The sequence below is a fragment of the Cucumis sativus genome, chromosome 3 (assembly GCF_000004075.3).
Source record: "Cucumis sativus cultivar 9930 chromosome 3, Cucumber_9930_V3, whole genome shotgun sequence".
Taxonomy (NCBI): Eukaryota; Viridiplantae; Streptophyta; class Magnoliopsida; order Cucurbitales; family Cucurbitaceae; genus Cucumis; species Cucumis sativus.
Genome location: NC_026657.2, coordinates 22,847,320 through 22,864,344, shown reverse-complemented (window position 1 = coordinate 22,864,344; position 17,025 = coordinate 22,847,320). Strand labels below are relative to the sequence as shown.

General features: G+C 34.9%; 1 protein-coding gene and 1 long non-coding RNA gene across 2 annotated transcripts; one reads left to right on the top strand and one right to left on the bottom strand.

The window, feature by feature from the left end:
- Positions 1 to 1,830: 1,830 nt before the first annotated feature.
- LOC116402654 lies at positions 1,831 to 4,117 on the bottom strand. The gene is made up of 2 exons (XR_004215117.1): positions 2,314 to 4,117; positions 1,831 to 2,229 (listed from the first exon to the last, which is right to left on the bottom strand). It is a non-coding gene; the product is annotated as an uncharacterized LOC116402654 (long non-coding RNA).
- Positions 4,118 to 5,426: 1,309 nt separating this feature from the next.
- Positions 5,427 to 6,083, top strand: LOC116402450 (secreted RxLR effector protein 161-like). The gene has a single exon (XM_031881698.1). The coding sequence runs from the start codon at positions 5,427 to 5,429 to the stop codon at positions 6,081 to 6,083; it is 657 nt and encodes a 218-aa protein (XP_031737558.1).
- Positions 6,084 to 17,025: the final 10,942 nt, after the last annotated feature.

The following is a 17,025-nucleotide window of genomic DNA, read 5'->3' as shown; positions in this document are numbered from 1 at the left end:
TTATTTATTTTAAAGTTAAAAATTGTATGTTTTGAATGAATATATATTCAAATTAAAGTTGATTGAAATTTGTTAATAGAAATTGTTTAAAGTTTAGGATTGAAATTTGTTATAGGTTTATGGTTGAAATTGTTTGAAATTTAAGAATGAAATTGTAGGTATAAAATGTATATTGAAATTAATTGTAGGTTTATGTTTTAAATTGTTGAAATTTAGGTTGGAATTGAGATTGTTATAGTTTTAGGGTTGAATTGTTGTAGCTATCCTGGGGCTATGGTTTATGAAAACAGTATAATATGCATGCTCTATTTAGCACTTCACTAGCTCAATCTTGACTCAATTATGTCAAAATCTTAGTCGAGACTGAGGAAAGATTAAACCTCTTTTTTCAAATTCGATTAAATTAGGGTGAGACACGCTTCAAACTATTTCAATTTGGTAGCCTTTAGATGAATTGAATCTTACTTTAATTTAATAAATTTTCAAGTGGAAAAAGTAGGTAGAACATGCATAAGAAAATTGGTACTTGGTGAATGTAAAAAGAAATATATTATTATTTGGAGACATTGGAATTTGGATAGTAATCCATATAAAAAGAAACAAAACACAAATATGAATGTCCATATTTTAATTAATAAAAAAGAGAGTATATATATTATTATAAAAACAAAATAAGTAATAGTTTTCATTGGAAAGGGAAGTAAGTAGACAAGGAAATCAAATTCACAAGAAACTATATCCCTTATTATTATTATTATTATAATTTTGTAATCTTAAAAATGGATGAATTTATTAGGGAAGAAAACAAATAAAAATTGGAAGAGAGATTGCTTTGGGGAAACCTGTATCTCGTGCTTGCAAGCTAAAGGCAGCAACCCCACACGCTCACCATATTTGAACGCAAACTCAATTCCTCTTTTATCTCTCCATCTCCAACTACTTTCCTTTTCTTTTTTCCTTTCCTATTTATTCATCAACTAACTTTCAACACTTTATCTATTACAATCCCTTTGTTTTCATCCATATATTCTTAATCCTCTTTCTATCACTATTTTTTTATTATGAAAAAGTTCAATTGATGATACTTTTATAATAGTATCATTATTTTTTATCTCTTTTGTGTCAAAATAAAAATTTAGAGTGGTTCTATGTATTGGCATCAATAGGTATGATGTTAATATAAATAAAAATGAAAGTCTTATAAACATTGTAATTATTTTAAAATATATAGCTAGCATCCAAAAAAACTTAAGAAGAAAAGATGAAAAGGATAAAGCCTCATTTGAAAAGTACGTAGAGGAAGTAGAAGGTGAAAAGCAAATATTCATGATCACTAACACTAACAAGGACTGTTATTATTCCGATTTAGAGGAATTAATTAGATAGTATGAAAATGAGATTCCGAGTAATGTGGATTGGTCAAATTAAAAGTGTTTTTCCAAGTTTCGTGGTGCTTACAAAATTGAATTTGCAATCAAACTTCAACATTAGATTGTCAAATACGGCTCCTTTTTTTTGGATCCTTTAACTCAAACACCGGCCGTCTTAAGAAAGAAATGCCTTCCTCATGCCATCTCTCTCTCTATATATATATTTTAAATGTATATAATGGTTGTCTTCACCTAAACTTATTTCAACTTCGAATTATAATTAGAGAAATTATATTAGATCACCAAAACATGCATATTGTAAATATCATTTATTTTTACATTTTTTTAATAACCTTGCTAATGTAAAACACCTATAAATATGCAAAGGTGTTCTCTATCAAAAGCTCGCTTTTGGACATATTCATACTTCCATGTAAAAGAGAGAAAGAGAGAAAAAGAGTGATTTTGTAACTCATCTTCAATAAGAAAAAGAGATCATTCCTCGTGGATGTAGGCTTCTATTTGCCGAACCACGTAAAAAACTGTGTTGCATCTCTTCTCTACTCTCTATTCTTCATTCTACTGTAATAAATCTACTCAACAAAGCCACCAATAATTTCCATTAGGGTTTGAAACAGAGAGAAAACGTAGAGGAAGAAGAAGAAAAAAAGAAAGGTAATTACATTTCTCTATTTCCCCTTTCTTTTCCTAATTTTCTTTTCTTTCCTTTTTTGCAACATGCAAAAATAATAATTTCTCTTCTTCACGCGTGTACGGCTGCAAGTTAGACCTACATGTCTCCTTCTCCTCCATGCTTTCTTTCATCCTGCACTAATAGAGGCCTAAACCAAAATTATACCTTTAGGCCCAACAAATTGGTATCAGAGCAAGGTTCTTGAAATTCAAGAAACTCAATCTTTGAGAAAATTAAAGAAAGACAGACCTGAAAATGGCTATAGCAAGAGTAGAAATTGAGAAGTTTGATGGAAAGGGAGACTTTGCATTATGGAAAGCAAAGATCAAAGCCTTGCTTGGACAGCAAAAGTCTCATAAAGCCCTTTTAGATCCTTCAGAACTTCCAACAACCCTCACAGCAACACAAAAAGAAGAAATGAAATTAAATGCCTATGGAACACTAATACTAAACCTTAGTGACAACATAATTAGGCAAGTTCTAGAAGAAGAAACAGCATATAAAGTTTGGATGAAACTAGAAAGCCTATATGCCTCTAAAGATCTCCCAAACAAAATGTACCTAAGGGAAAAAAATTTCACATATAGAATGGATCCTTCTAAAACCTTATCTGAAAACTTAGATGAATTCAAGAAAATAGTTTCAGATTTTAAAACCCTTGAGGACAAACTAAGTGATGAAAATGAGGCATTGTCCTTTTAAATTCTTTACCCGAGGCATACAAAGAAGTAAAAAATGCTCTAAAATATGGAAGAGACTCAGTAAAAACAGATGTCATAATATCAGCTCTAAGAACTAGAGAATTAGAAATACATTCATCACACAAAGAAAATCATAGTGGTGATGGATTGTTTGTCAGAGGTAAATCCCAAAACAATCAAAGTAAAAACAGTAACAAATCCTTTTCTAATGAAGACAAGAAAGGAAAACAGAAAAAGAAATGTAAATAAGGTAAAAAGAAGGGACACCTCATACAAGAATGTTTTTTCCTTAAAAGAAAGAATCAAGAAAAAGAAAAAGATTCTAAAGGGAAACAACCAGAAGTCTCTATAGTAGAAAGCTCTTTTACCTACACAGATGCCTTGGCATCAACCTTAGACCAAGCCAACCATGTCAACCCCTTAGGAAAACATGATTGGGTCGTAGACTCAGGATGCACCTACCATATGACACCTTTTAGAGCATGGTTCAATACCTATAGAGAGATCAGTGGAGAATCTGTGTTCATAGGGAATAATAATGAATGTAACATTGCTGGAATTGGATCAGTTACCATGAAACTAAAAGATAAGACTGTAAAACTCCTTAGAAATGTAAGACATGTTCCTCACCTTAAAAGAAATTTAATCTCCCTAAGAATGTTAGACTCTCTAGGGTGTGAATATAAAGGAAAATGTGGAGTTTTCCAAGTGTTTATGGGATCTAAGTTAGTCTTGGTTGGGGAAAAGGTAAATGATTTGTTCATAATAAAAGGAGTAGAAATGATAGAGGAGGCAAATACAGTTTTATCTCTAAACCTAATAGAAGTTGATATTTGGCATAAAAGATTGTCCCACATTAGTCAGAAGGGTCTTGAGGCACTATCTAAACAGGGCATTCTGCCTCAAGACATATGCAGCAAGTTGTCCTTTTGTGAACACTGTGTACTAGGCAAAACAAGAAAACAAAACTTCACCAAAGCACAACACACAACAAGAGGAATCCTAGACTACATCCATTTGGATCTATGGGGTCCTGCATCCACTCCAAGCCTAAGTGGCTCAAGGTATTTTCTATCTTTTACTGATGATTTTTCTAGAAAAAGTTGGATTTGTTTCTTATAAACTAAAGATCAAGTTTTTGAAAAACTTAAAGAATGGAAACTAATGATATAAAAACAAACTGATAAAAATGTTAGATATCTTAGAACTGACAATGGTTTGGAGTTTTGTGGAGAGTTGTTTAATAACTTTTGCAGGCAAAGTGGAATAACAAGACACAAAACAGTGACCTACACACCCCAACAAAACAGAGTGGCAGAAAGACTAAACAAAACTATAATGGAAAGGGTAAGGTGTCTATTATCAGATGTCATCCTAAAAGAAAAGTTTTGGGCTGAAGCTGCTGCCTATGTTATGCACACGTTGAACAGAAGCCCTCATACCTCCTTAGGTCTCCTAACACCTGAGAAAAAGTGATCCAAACACCCACCAAGTCTAAGTGACCTTAAAGTGTTCGGATGTGTAGGGTATGCTCACCAAAATAAAGGGAAACTAAAGGTCAGGGCTGCTAAGTGTATGTTTATTGGTTTCACAGAAGGGGTAAAGGGTTTCAAGTTGTGGCATCCTACTAACAAGAGGTTTATAATCAGTAGGGATGTTCTTTTTAGAGAATAAAAAATGTTTATGCAAGGTAAAAGCAGCACTGAAGGGAACTTTGATGACACACAATCCTATACTACTCAGATTGAGGTGGAGAATACAGGAAAAAGTGTTCAACCTACTGAGGAACCTACAGCTATTGAACAAGAACAAGTGGAGAACTTAAGTGAAGAACAAGATGAAATGCTTGAAGAACAACCTGACTTGAGCCAATATTCCCTAGCAAGAGACAGACAAAGAAGGATAATTGTCCCTCCAGCCAGGTATGCTGAATCTAATTACATAAGTTTTGTTTTGAATGCTACTGTAGTTCCTAATGATTCAGAACCAAGTTCCTTTGATGAAGCTGTGAACAGTAGCAATGCAAGACAGTGGATTGAAGCTATGAATGAAGAAATAAATTCACTAAATGTGAATGATACTTGGACACTAGCTTCTCTACTAAAGGATGCAACCAATAGCATCTAAGTGGATTTTCAAACTCAAAGAAGGAATTACTAAAAACTCGCAACCAAGGTACAAGGCAAGGCTGGTAGCAAAGGGTTTCACTCAAAGAGAAGGTATTGACTATTCTGAAATCTTCTCCCCTGTAGTTAAACAAACCTCTATTAGACTTCTCCTATCCCTAGTTGCTCAAAACAACCTAGAACTGGATCAACTTGATGTAAAAACAACTTTTCTCCATGACTATCTAGAAGAGACAATCTATATGGTTCAACCTAAGGGTTATGAGGTTCAAGGTAAGGAAGACCTCTATTATTTACTAAAGAAGTCTATATATGGGTTAAAACAATCTCCTAGATGTTGGTATAGAAGATTTGATGATTTCATTACTAGTTTAGGTTTTCAAAAAAGTTCCTATGATATGTGTGTTTATATATAAACACAACAACCTACAAAGACAAGGTCTACTTGCTACTCAATGTGGATGATATGCTCCTTGCAGGAAGCTCTAAAGAAGACCTGGTACATGTAAAAAATCTTTTAAGTAAATAATTTGACATGAAAGACTTAAGGGAATCTAAGAAGATCCTAGGTATAGACATCATTAGAGATAGGGACCAATCTACACTGAGCATAAACCAAACATCCTACTGTGAAAAAGTGATAAGAAGATTCAACCTCACTAATGCTAGACCAGTTACTCTCCCTATTGCTCATCATTTTAAGCTATCAGCTGTCAATTCCCCTAGTGAAACTGATATAGAACACAAGCTACAAATGAAAAATGTTCCTTACAGTCAAGCAGTGGGAAGTTTAATGTACCTAATGATCTCTACAAGACCTGATCTATCCTATTCAGCAAGCCTAGTCAGCAAATATATGGCTAATTCTGGAAGAAGACACTGGGAAGCTACTAAATGGATAATCAGATACTTAATTTGGTCAAAGAATGCTAGATTGAACTACCAAAGGACCACTGAAATAGAACTAGAACTAATAGGATATGTAGACTCAGACTTTGCTGGTGACAGTGATAAAAGGAGAAGCCTAACCGGTTACGTTTTTCTCTACGGTCGTAATCTAATAAGTTGGAAAGCAATCCTACAATCCATTGTTGCTCTCTCAACTACCGAAGCAGAATATATTGCACTATCAGAAGGTGTAAAAGAGAGATTATGGCTTAAAGGATTGATGAGGGACTTTGGAATCAAATAGTCGATTGTTAAAATCTTTTATGACAACCAAAGTGCCATTCGCCTATCCAAAAATCCTCAATACCACAGCCGAACAAAGCACATAGACATAAAATATCACTTCATACGAGAGAAAATTGAAGCTGGAGAAATTCAAGTATTGAAAGTTCATACCTCTGAGAACGCCGCTGATATGCTCACTAAGTCGGTCTCAACATTGAAGCTTCAGAAGTGCTTCGAACTGATAGGTTTCGACCTACCTGAAAAAGGATAGATCAGAAGACAAAGATTAAGTGGAAGGATCTAAAAGTTTTCTTAAGTTGGATTCAGGTGGAGATTGTTAAAACAAATGAATTCCAACACATTTATTTTTACATTTTTTTAATAACTTTGCTAATGTAAAACACCTATAAATATACAAAGGTGTTCTCTATCAAAAGCTCACTTTTGGACATATTCATACTTCCATGTAAAAGAGAGAGAGAGAAAAAGAGTGATTTTGTAACTCATATTCAATAAGAAAAAGAGATCCTTCCTCGTGGATGTAGGCTTCTATTTGCCAAACCACGTAAAAAACTGTGTTGCATCTCTTCTCTACTCTCCATTCTTCATTCTACTGTAATAAATCTACTCAACAAAGCCACCAATAATTTTCATTAGGGTTTGAAAGAGAGAGAAAACGTAGAGGAAGAAGAAAAAAAAAAAGGTAATTACATTTCTCTATTTCCCCTTTCTTTTCCTAATTTTCTTTTCTTTCCTTGCTTCAGATGCCTAAATTTGATGAAGACCACTATGATCGACTAACTCCGATGTCCAACTTTTTTTACACCCATCCTATATGATCAATAACTTTGATGGCCAATTCCAACAAAGACCACCATCGACTCCCTATTTTGACGTTGACTACTTCGGTAAACTAACCCTAATGACTATGGTGACCAAAGCTCCAACGATCACTTTCAACAACTAGTATATGATGTTTAATAATCTTATTTTGTAGTAATTTGAGATTAATTATTAAAAACACTTCGAGAATAACAAATTAGATAAGCATGTGGAACGTTTGAAAATATAAAGACTAAATGAAAACTATATTCAAACTATAGAAACAAAAAAAAAGTATTTTTCTCTTTGTTTATATACACACAAGAGTGTTTGTGTTTTGAAGTTTAGTTCTTGAAAAGGAAATTAATTAAATGGTGTTGGAGATACCTTAAATAATTATACGGACTGTTAAAAAATTGTTTTGAGCTCAAAACCATTTTGTTGATTTCCATTTCAGAACCAGAGGACATGACATGGTTTGTAATGAAAGTAGATGTTGCATCCAATTGTGGGTTATGAGAGGGTTATTGAGAACCTACCGTCTTTCCACCACATATTTATGTTGGTTAAAAAGTTGTGTTAGATTACATATTGATGTTTTTGTTAGACCTTTATGTGTATTCTTTCTTAAAATGAACCTTCTCAACTGAGGTGTTGCATGTATCCCTTTTTCACCCGTCTATATACCTCTTGTCTAGCAAGTACATTTTCACCTCTTTTTTTTTTATTATTCTTACAAATTTTTAAAATTATTTCCCTGTTTTTGGTATTGTTGTTTATTTGTTATAAATTACAGATTAGGTTTAGAGGTATATCACTTCTCTTTCCTCACTGTGTTTGCTTGAAATCATTCCTTTATTTGTTATATTTTAAATAATGAGTTGTTTACTATTTTTGTTTATATGGCAGATCAAATCTTAAATGGATGTATAATGGAAGGTATTTAATTTCTTTATAAAAAGAAATACAGGATCTCCCTATTCATTACGTCCGACTCCTATACGAACATGTATTTATGCGTCAAGAGATCATTTTGTATACATCTTTAGACAATTTTGATCCTGATTTTTTTTTTTGTTGTAGTGTAGACTCTTTTGACATAGGATTTCTTTAATTACCTCTTTCTTTACAATTTACTTTCTGACAATTGAAATCAACTTCAAAATCCCCTTTTGATTAGTTTTTTTTTTTAGGAATCAATGTTCTCTAAGTTCTACTTGAACTTACCACTAAGAAGACTAGTGCTTGGTGTGTTATTCGATAATTTATTTGACACGAATTTAGACATATCGTCTACCAATTATTAAACAAAATATCAAAATTTGCATCTTTTTGTAAGAAAAGATATTCAAAATTGAATCTAATATATCGATTAACTTTTAAAAAAAGTAGAATACTTTAGAGAACCTAACCCACCAAACTCAAACAAAAACTTATTAGACAAAACTTAAAAGTTCAAGAATGGGTTACACACTTTTGAAAAGTTTAAGAACTAAATAGATATGATAAATGGTTGATGCTCATCATATTTGATTTTATATTATTTGAGTTATGTCGATGTAAACTTCAATTGTAATTCTCATTTCTTTGGTAAGAGATGTTTTATCTCCAAGTTGATTGTCGATTAGCATCATACTGTCAAAATTACTCAAATCAACGCCACGCTTTAAATATACCACGTCTACTTATATGTATATATAAAATCTCCATGTTGATTCTATATTTCTCTACAAAGTGCAAAATAAAATATTTTACTAAAATTTGATAAAAGTAGTACATTTTTTGTTTTTATTTTCAAAAGTACCATATTGTTTTTAATTCGTAAAACTGTTTTTCTTGGTCAATCTTGTACAAAATCAACCACCGAGATTTCCTAAAATATTAAAAAAAATTCAACTTATAGATTGTTTTAATTTTACGGATGCATCTCAGTAGGCAGAACGAGATTCTACAATGTTTCAAATCTTCTCAAATTTTATTTAATATTTTTTTCATGTTTTCAAAAAAATTATTCAAACATTTCCAAATGTTAGGTAATTGTAATTTTTGCTATTTGCCAAAATTTTCAACTATTTCTTATAAATTATCATTTTTTTCTTAATTTCATTATCTTTTTTTAATAATTATGTTGTCATAACTTCAAACTAGAACGGTGAGAGTTTGGGAAAGAGGAAAATAAGAAAGAATTAGCAGGAGAAACAATGCCGTTGATGAGAAGTGGAAGAATTGATTGAGCAAAAGCAACAAAAAAGAAAGGAATATTTGGGGTGTGGCTGAGTTTGAAGAAGATAAAAATTAGAAAAAGAAAAAAAAAGAAAATTGAAATTAGAAGAAAAAGTCCATTAACACCCTTTTAAATTTCACAAATAATTAACGATATCAGATGGCTATCGAACTATTATCGAAAGGTCATATGTTTTTAAATTTGCTACTTTTGTAATTTATAAAATGGGGTGAAGTTGACGACATTATCATTTTTCATAAATGGTAATTTACCAAACAAAAAAGAAGTTGAAAAATTGGAAAAAGTAACAAAAATTAGTATAAGAGTATGTTTGAAGGTGTAAAGTGATAGACTACATAAATAAGGCCAGGTTAGGAGAAGTTAATATTTAGAATTTTATTTAAAAATATTTATTAATTGATTACTTGAATAATAATAAAAGTAATATATAATAAAGCAATGAAATATCTGCATATGGATATCATTAGTTATTATTATCCCATTTTTGGATGGATGCAAATTCCTTGAACCACTCTCATTAATTTCCTCCAAAAGGATTATTGTCTTTTTTGTCTTCCCAAGGAATCAAAGTGGTGCACTAAGGGTTGTTATGAATACACGTTGCAAGAAATGGTATAATGTTTTTAAAATCTATCAAATTGAGGGTTCAAAATCCATCATTTGATGACACAATAAATTTTACTTTATAATTTGTGGGTAAGATTGAGAGAAGTAATTGTGTGAGTTAAACTATTTTAAGTTTTGAAGATGTGTGTTTGATTTATCAAAATAGGTATTCATTCAAATGGAAGATCCATTATACTATACACAACCTTCACTCTTCAGGCACATTCAAATCCCTCCATTTCTTTTCATTTTTTATTTCTCTACTCAAATAACACATCTTTAAACTCTATACTTAAAAACGGAATGTACAAATTAAAATAGATTATTTTTTTTTCAAATCCATTCAACAATAAATAAAATGAAGATATTTAAAAAATAAAGTTGAAGTAATTGTTTAGTCATGTAATTATTAGGAATAAACTATTTATTAGTATATAGTATGACACAAATAGTAGTTTATATTTTATCAAATCTATAAATAATTTTAACATTTTTTTTAAAGATAATTAAGTCCACTTTAGAATTGAAAATGGAAGTTGAACCATTTTTTATTAATTTTTACAAAATTGTTTTTAGTCACGTGTCCAAATTATTTATAAGTTATTTGTTTTAAGCTTTTTTTTATATAGTCATATTCATCATTCTTTGTTTAGTTTCTTTGGAATTTCAAAAGGCTATAAAATATTGGTAGACATATTTATGACATGCAAATTAAAAACATTGTGGCATGCTTAAGTGTGTGCTTCTTTTCCTTCTTCTTTGTTTCTTCAATTTGTTATTCCATTTCTCTTAGTTTGATCCAAAATAAATATAATAATTGTTTAGAGCTATCAAAATAATCGTATCTAAGTTGATGTTAAATTATGGTGTCGATTTCTTAGTTAAGATTTGATTGGTTTGTATTGTTGAGAATGATTATAATTGTTCTTTCTATATATATTAAAGTTTGTTTTAATTTATTCTTCTTTCCAAAAACTCTAGATTTTCTTCTAATTCCTCTAAACAATCATTTTCCTTTTGATTCCATTTTTAACTACGGCTAGTGCATTTATGAGTTAAAAAGGTTGTGTTAACCTTAGGGAGCAATCGGGATAAGCGATTTAGCATCTAGGTCGCTCGAATTTTGCTTTCAAGACAGTGTTTAGACACGACACAACTATGATCAACCTTTGATTTTTCAACTATTTGAAAGCAAAATTATGAGGATCAAATTTGGAAAATTAATTTTTAAAGAAAAAAAACCTAGTCTGTGCTATCGCTTACATCACAGATTACATCAAGAAGATAAAAGCCATTGTCCCAGAAGAAAAAGTGACGGCCATCTTATCAAAAAGCTTAATAATTGAATACACCGGCAGAACAACGATTGTTGATCAAACAGTGTTTTCACTTTATTGATCCGATTTTTCATCAGTGATTCGCACGATCCACCAAGCGAGGAGGAAGAACAACGACATTGTTGGACGTTTTGGATCATTATGATCTCGATCTCAAAAGGTGAAATGAAGAGCCAAAAAGAGAAGCGAAAGCGAGGGAAATGAACAATGGGCGATGGGAGACAGACATGCATAGAGACTGAATTTTGGTGTTAGTTTGGTGAGACGACAACGTATTCACACTCAAGAGAGGGACATATGTGCTGACAAGCTTCGCCGAAAGTGATAAGCTAATCCTTCAACATTTTCTTTTCTCTTTCAGACAAATATTATTCAATTGGAAACCAATTGATTTTGCCCTTGGTTCAATTGCGTTATATTTTTGGCGTTTTTCAGCAGCAAATCCATTCATTAGTTTAAAATATAGAGTTTTGATTTGATTAATAGTGGGTCCTTTTTTTCTGAGGAAAATGTGCTGAAATGTTCTTCTTTCCCACACACAGTAAGGGTTTACTTGGGTTTTGGTCGAGATTTGGGAATGATCAAGGAAGCCGGCTATGACATAATCAATTTTCAAGAGTTCTCAAGCAATTACTTGTGCCGCATTTGATCATTTCTGGGTATCACCGTAATTAAGGACATTTAGCAATAATCTATCATCGTAATTAAGGTCATTTAGCAATAATCTAGGAATACATTATTGTAATTAGAATATTTTGATCCTTTCCTTATAGGTTATCCAATTAAGTGTATATGTACCATTGTATTCTTTATTTTACATAACAAATCAATAAGATCTAGCAAATTCCCATAATACTCATCATGGTATCAGAGCCAAAACTCTAGATTTACTGTACTCGCCGCCGTCGTCGCCGCCGGAAAAACTCTACCGTGAAGCTCACACAGCAGCAAATCTTCGTCAACACCGCAACCCAGCCGCGAACTCCAGATCTCCCCTCGGTCAATCTTCCTGCTGCAACCTCCTGCCGTGAAGTCAACACCGTAACCCAACCGCGAACGCCAGATCTCCCATTGGTCAATCTTCTTGCTGCAACATCCTGCCGTGAAGTCAATACCGCAACCCAGCCGCGAACGCCAGATCTGCCGTGAAGTCAATAAATTACATTCGCCATTGATCTGCCTGTAAATCAGATCTGACGCGATCGCCTCCGTCCAAAAATCCACGCGTAGGTCTCCTGCAGATCAGACGAACCCAGACGATTGCGCGTCAGCCTCGCCTTCGCCTGCATCAGTTCGCAACTCCGATTTCGTCCGATAATCAGATCAGACGCGTTCATCCCCGTCCGATAACCCAAGTCCGACGAACCCAGCTCCAATTTCGTCTGATAATCAACTACGATCTCATCCGATTCACTCTCAGCTCCGATTCACTCTTAGTTTTGATTCACATCCGTTTTCATCCGAGTCAGTTCGCAGATCCGATCCAAGTTTTGTCTTCATTCACATCAGATCTGAAGACATCCTGTCGTGAAGACACTTACCTGTTGGTAACCCACTGCCGTGAAGTAACAGAGTTCCAGTGAAATCCCATCCGCGAACTCCAGTCTCGAACCCCAGATCTAAAGAAATAACGACGAACCAGCAGCAAATCTTCGTCAACAACCAATATTCTGTGAACCAGCAACAGTTAATTATCTTTAGATGGAGAAACATGAAATTGCTCGTCCCATTAGCACCATTCTCGATGGAACTAATTATATTACTTGGGCCCACCAAATGAGGAGTTTTTTGATAGGACGAAAGTTATGGTGTATCGCTACTGGAGATATCACTAAACCAGTCAAACCTACTCCTCCGATGGACACCACTGAAAATATTGATACAGACCCATCTGAAGTCACTGTTCAAGAAACGACTGCAGAAACCGACAAATACATTGAACGTCTTGAGGATTGGGATAGCAAAAACCATCAGATCATCACTTGGTTGGGTAACACCTCTATTCCAGCAATTCACACACAATTTGATGATGCATTTGATACGGCAAAAGAACTCTGGGATTTTCTGTCCACACGTTTTCAGTCTATTGGACTTGCTCACTATTACCAATTGCACTCTCGACTTATTAGTCTAAATCAGGAGGGAGGACAATCTGTGAACGAGTATCTTGCAACTCTTCAACCAATCTGGACTCAGTTAGATCAGGCAAAAATCAAACCGGAGCATATTCGCCTCATCAAAGTTCTTATGGGTCTTCGCCCAGAGTATGAATCAGTCCGTGCTGCATTGTTACATCGTAACCCTCTGCCGACTCTTGATGCTGCCATTCAAGAAATCTTATTTGAGGAAAAACGCCTTGGCATTGTTTCCTCTCTGCCCTCTGATGTCGCTCTTGCAACCACCCATTCACGATCGGCTAATGAGTCTATTTTCTGCAAAAATTGCAAACTTCATGGTCATAAGTTCGCTAATTGTCCTACTATTGAGTGCAGGTATTGCCACAAACGAGGTCATATATTGGACAACTGTCCCACCCGCCCACCCCGCCCTCCTGGAGCTCCATATAAACCCAAGTCCTCCACTAAATACAGTTCTCCACCTATTGTTGCTGCTGCTACCTCATCTGATATCACCACACCTCAGAATTTTCAGTTAAATGATCTTCATGACTTACTGAAACAGGTGATCTCTTCCAACTCTACTGCTCTTGCCGTCACTCTAGGTACATCTTGGCTCCTTGATTCAGCTTGTTGCAATCATATGACTGCTGACATTTCATTATTATCCTCACCTATTCATGTTCAATCTCTTCCTCAATTCAATTCACTCTGCTGATGGTAATACATATGCTATCTCTCACGTTGGTACTGTTAACACACCCACCATAAAACTGTCAAACACCTATCATGTTCCAAAACTCACATTCAACCTAGCTTCTGTTGGCCAACTTTGTGATCTCGGACTAACTGTTATCTTTTCTTCTCATGGGTGTCAGGTTCAGGATTCTCAAACGGGGCAAGTGATTGGTACGGGACGGAAGGTGGGACGATTATTTGAGCTTACATATCTTCAGCAATCTCCTGAGTTTCCACCTATCTCTGCACCAGTCACTGATACCACTATATATCAGTGGCACCTTCGTCTAGGTCATGCATCCTCTGATAAACTTCGTAATTTAGTTTCTACTGGTAATTTGAATAATGTCTCAAAATTCAGTCATTTTGATTGCTTAAATTGCAAACTTGCAAAACAACCTGCTTTATCATTTCCTAATTCCACCTCTCTATGTAATAAGCCTTTTGACCTTATTCATTCTGACATTTGGGGTCCTGCTCCTTGTACTACCGTTAATGGTTATCGATACTTTGTCTTATTTATTGATGACTATTCTCGTTTTACTTGGATTTACTTTCTTAAACATCGCTCTTCCTTATATCAAATATATGTTGATTTTGCAAATATGATTCACACACAATTCTCCAGCAAAATTAAAATCTTTCGAACTGATAATGCGATGGAATATAAGGACTCTCTCTTCTTTCCTTCCTTGCCCAGCAAGGCACTCTGATTCAACGCTCCTGTCCTCACACCTCTCAGCAAAATGGAAGAGCTGAACGCAAACATCGTCACATTCTTGACTCTGTTCGCGCTCAGCTTCTATCTGCTGCTTGTCCAGAAAAATTCTGGGGCGAGGCTGCCCTCACCTCTGTCTATGTCATCAATCGTCTTCCTTCAAAAGTCACTAAAAATGTTTCTCCCTTTGAAAGACTATACGGTACTTCCCCTTCTTACTCCAATCTAAAAATTTTTGGTTGTGCATGTTTCGTATTATTACATCCTCATGAACATACCAAACTTGAACCACGTGCACGTCTATGTTGCTTCTTGGGTTATGGTACTGAACATAAAGGATTTCGTTGTTGGGACCCCATCTCTCAACGATTACGTATATCTCGTCATGTCACCTTTTGGGAACATCGTATGTTTTCTAGTCTTTCTTCATTCCATGAATCTCTTTCAAGTTCTCACCCATTCTTCACCGATCCTTCTATTGACCTTTTTCCCTCACTTGACTCAACACCTGACACTACACCTTGCATGTTACCTATACCTGAGCCCACTCAATCGGACCATATTTCTGCACTCCCGGATCTTCCATCTGCCCCTCTTGAGGAACCTGAATCTGCACCAATCCGACGATCTACACGGGTAAGAGAAATTCCCTCTCATCTTAAAGATTACCATTGTTTCTCCACTATCATGTCTTTAGTTGAACCTTCCTCGTATAAGGAAGCCAGCACTAACCCATTATGGCAGCAAGCAATGAATGAAGAACTTCAAGCCTTAGAAAAGACTCATACTTGGGAGTATGTGGACTTACCTCCTGGAAAGAAACCTATTGGCTGTAAATGGATCTTTAAAATCAAAACGCACTCTGATGGCTCTATAGAACGATACAAAGCACGACTTGTAGCCAAAGGTTACTCTCAAGAATATGGCATTGATTATGAAGAAACGTTTGCTCCAGTAGCTCGAATGACGTCTGTTCGTAGTCTTTTAGCCATTGCAGCTGCAAAACAGTGGCCCCTCTTACAAATGGATGTTAAAAATGCATTTCTCAATGGAACTCTATCTGAAGAAGTCTATATGAAACCACCACCTGGTACTACTCCGCCACATCAGAAAGTATGTCTTCTTCGACGAGCTCTCTATGGTCTCAAACAGGCTCCTCGAGCCTGGTTTGCAACTTTTAGCTCCACTATTACTCAACTTGGGTTCACTTCCAGCCCTCATGATTCAGCCTTGTTCACCCGCCAGACACCTAATGGTATTGTACTCCTTCTTTTATATGTTGATGACATGATTATTACAGGCGATGACCCTCAAGCTATATCTGAATTGCAATGCTACCTGGGAAAGCACTTTGAGATGAAGGATTTAGGACCTCTCAGTTATTTCCTTGGCCTTGAGATCACCTCCGTGTCTGATGGTTATTACTTATCTCAAGCTAAATATGCTTCTGACCTACTCAGTCGATCTGGTATTACTGATTCTACAACATCCTCAACACCTCTGGATCCAAATGTTCGACTTACTCCTTATGATGGTGTTCCCCTTGACGATCCTACTTTGTACCGGCAACTTGTTGGTAGCTTGATTTACTTAACTGTAACTCGCCCTGATATTGCGTTCGCAGTTCACATAGTCAGTCAATTCATGGCCGCTCCTCGTACTATTCATTTCACTGCTGTCCTTCGGATTCTTCGCTACATTAAAGGCACTTTGGGTCATGGTCTCCACTTCTCCTCACAGTCTTCTCTGGTTCTCTCTGGATTCTCTGATGCTGATTGGGCAGGAGATCCTACTGATAGAAGATCCACCACTGGCTATTGTTTTTATTTAGGTGATGCTCTTATCTCCTGACGCAGCAAGAAACAATCTGTTGTTTCCCGGTCTAGCACTAAGTCTGAATATCGTGCTCTAGCTGATGCCACTTCAGAATTATTATGGCTTCGTTGGCTTCTTACTGATATGGGAGCCCCACAAACATCATCTTCTACTCTCCATTGTGATAATCACAGTCCCATTCAGATTGCACACAATGATGTATTTCATGAACGAACAAAGCACATAGAGAACGATTGTCATTTTGTCCGTCATCATCTTCAAAGCAACACTCTCCATCTTCAATCTATCTCTACCATTGATCAACCTGCAGATATCTTCACCAAAGCTCTCCATTCTCCTCGTTTCACTCTGTTACTTCACAAACTCAAGGTGGTTTCTACTCTACCAACTTGAGTTTGAGGGAGGGTATCACCGTAATTAAGGACATTTAGCAATAATCTATCATCGTAATTAAGGTCATTTAGCAATAATCTAGGAATACATTATTGTAATTAGAATATTTTTATCCTTTCCTTATAGGTTATCCAATTAAGTGTATATGT

Coding starts and splice junctions, on each gene's coding strand:
- LOC116402450 (XM_031881698.1), top strand. CDS start 5,427: ATGAAAGACTTAAGGGAATCTAAGAAGATCCTAGGTATAGACATCATT.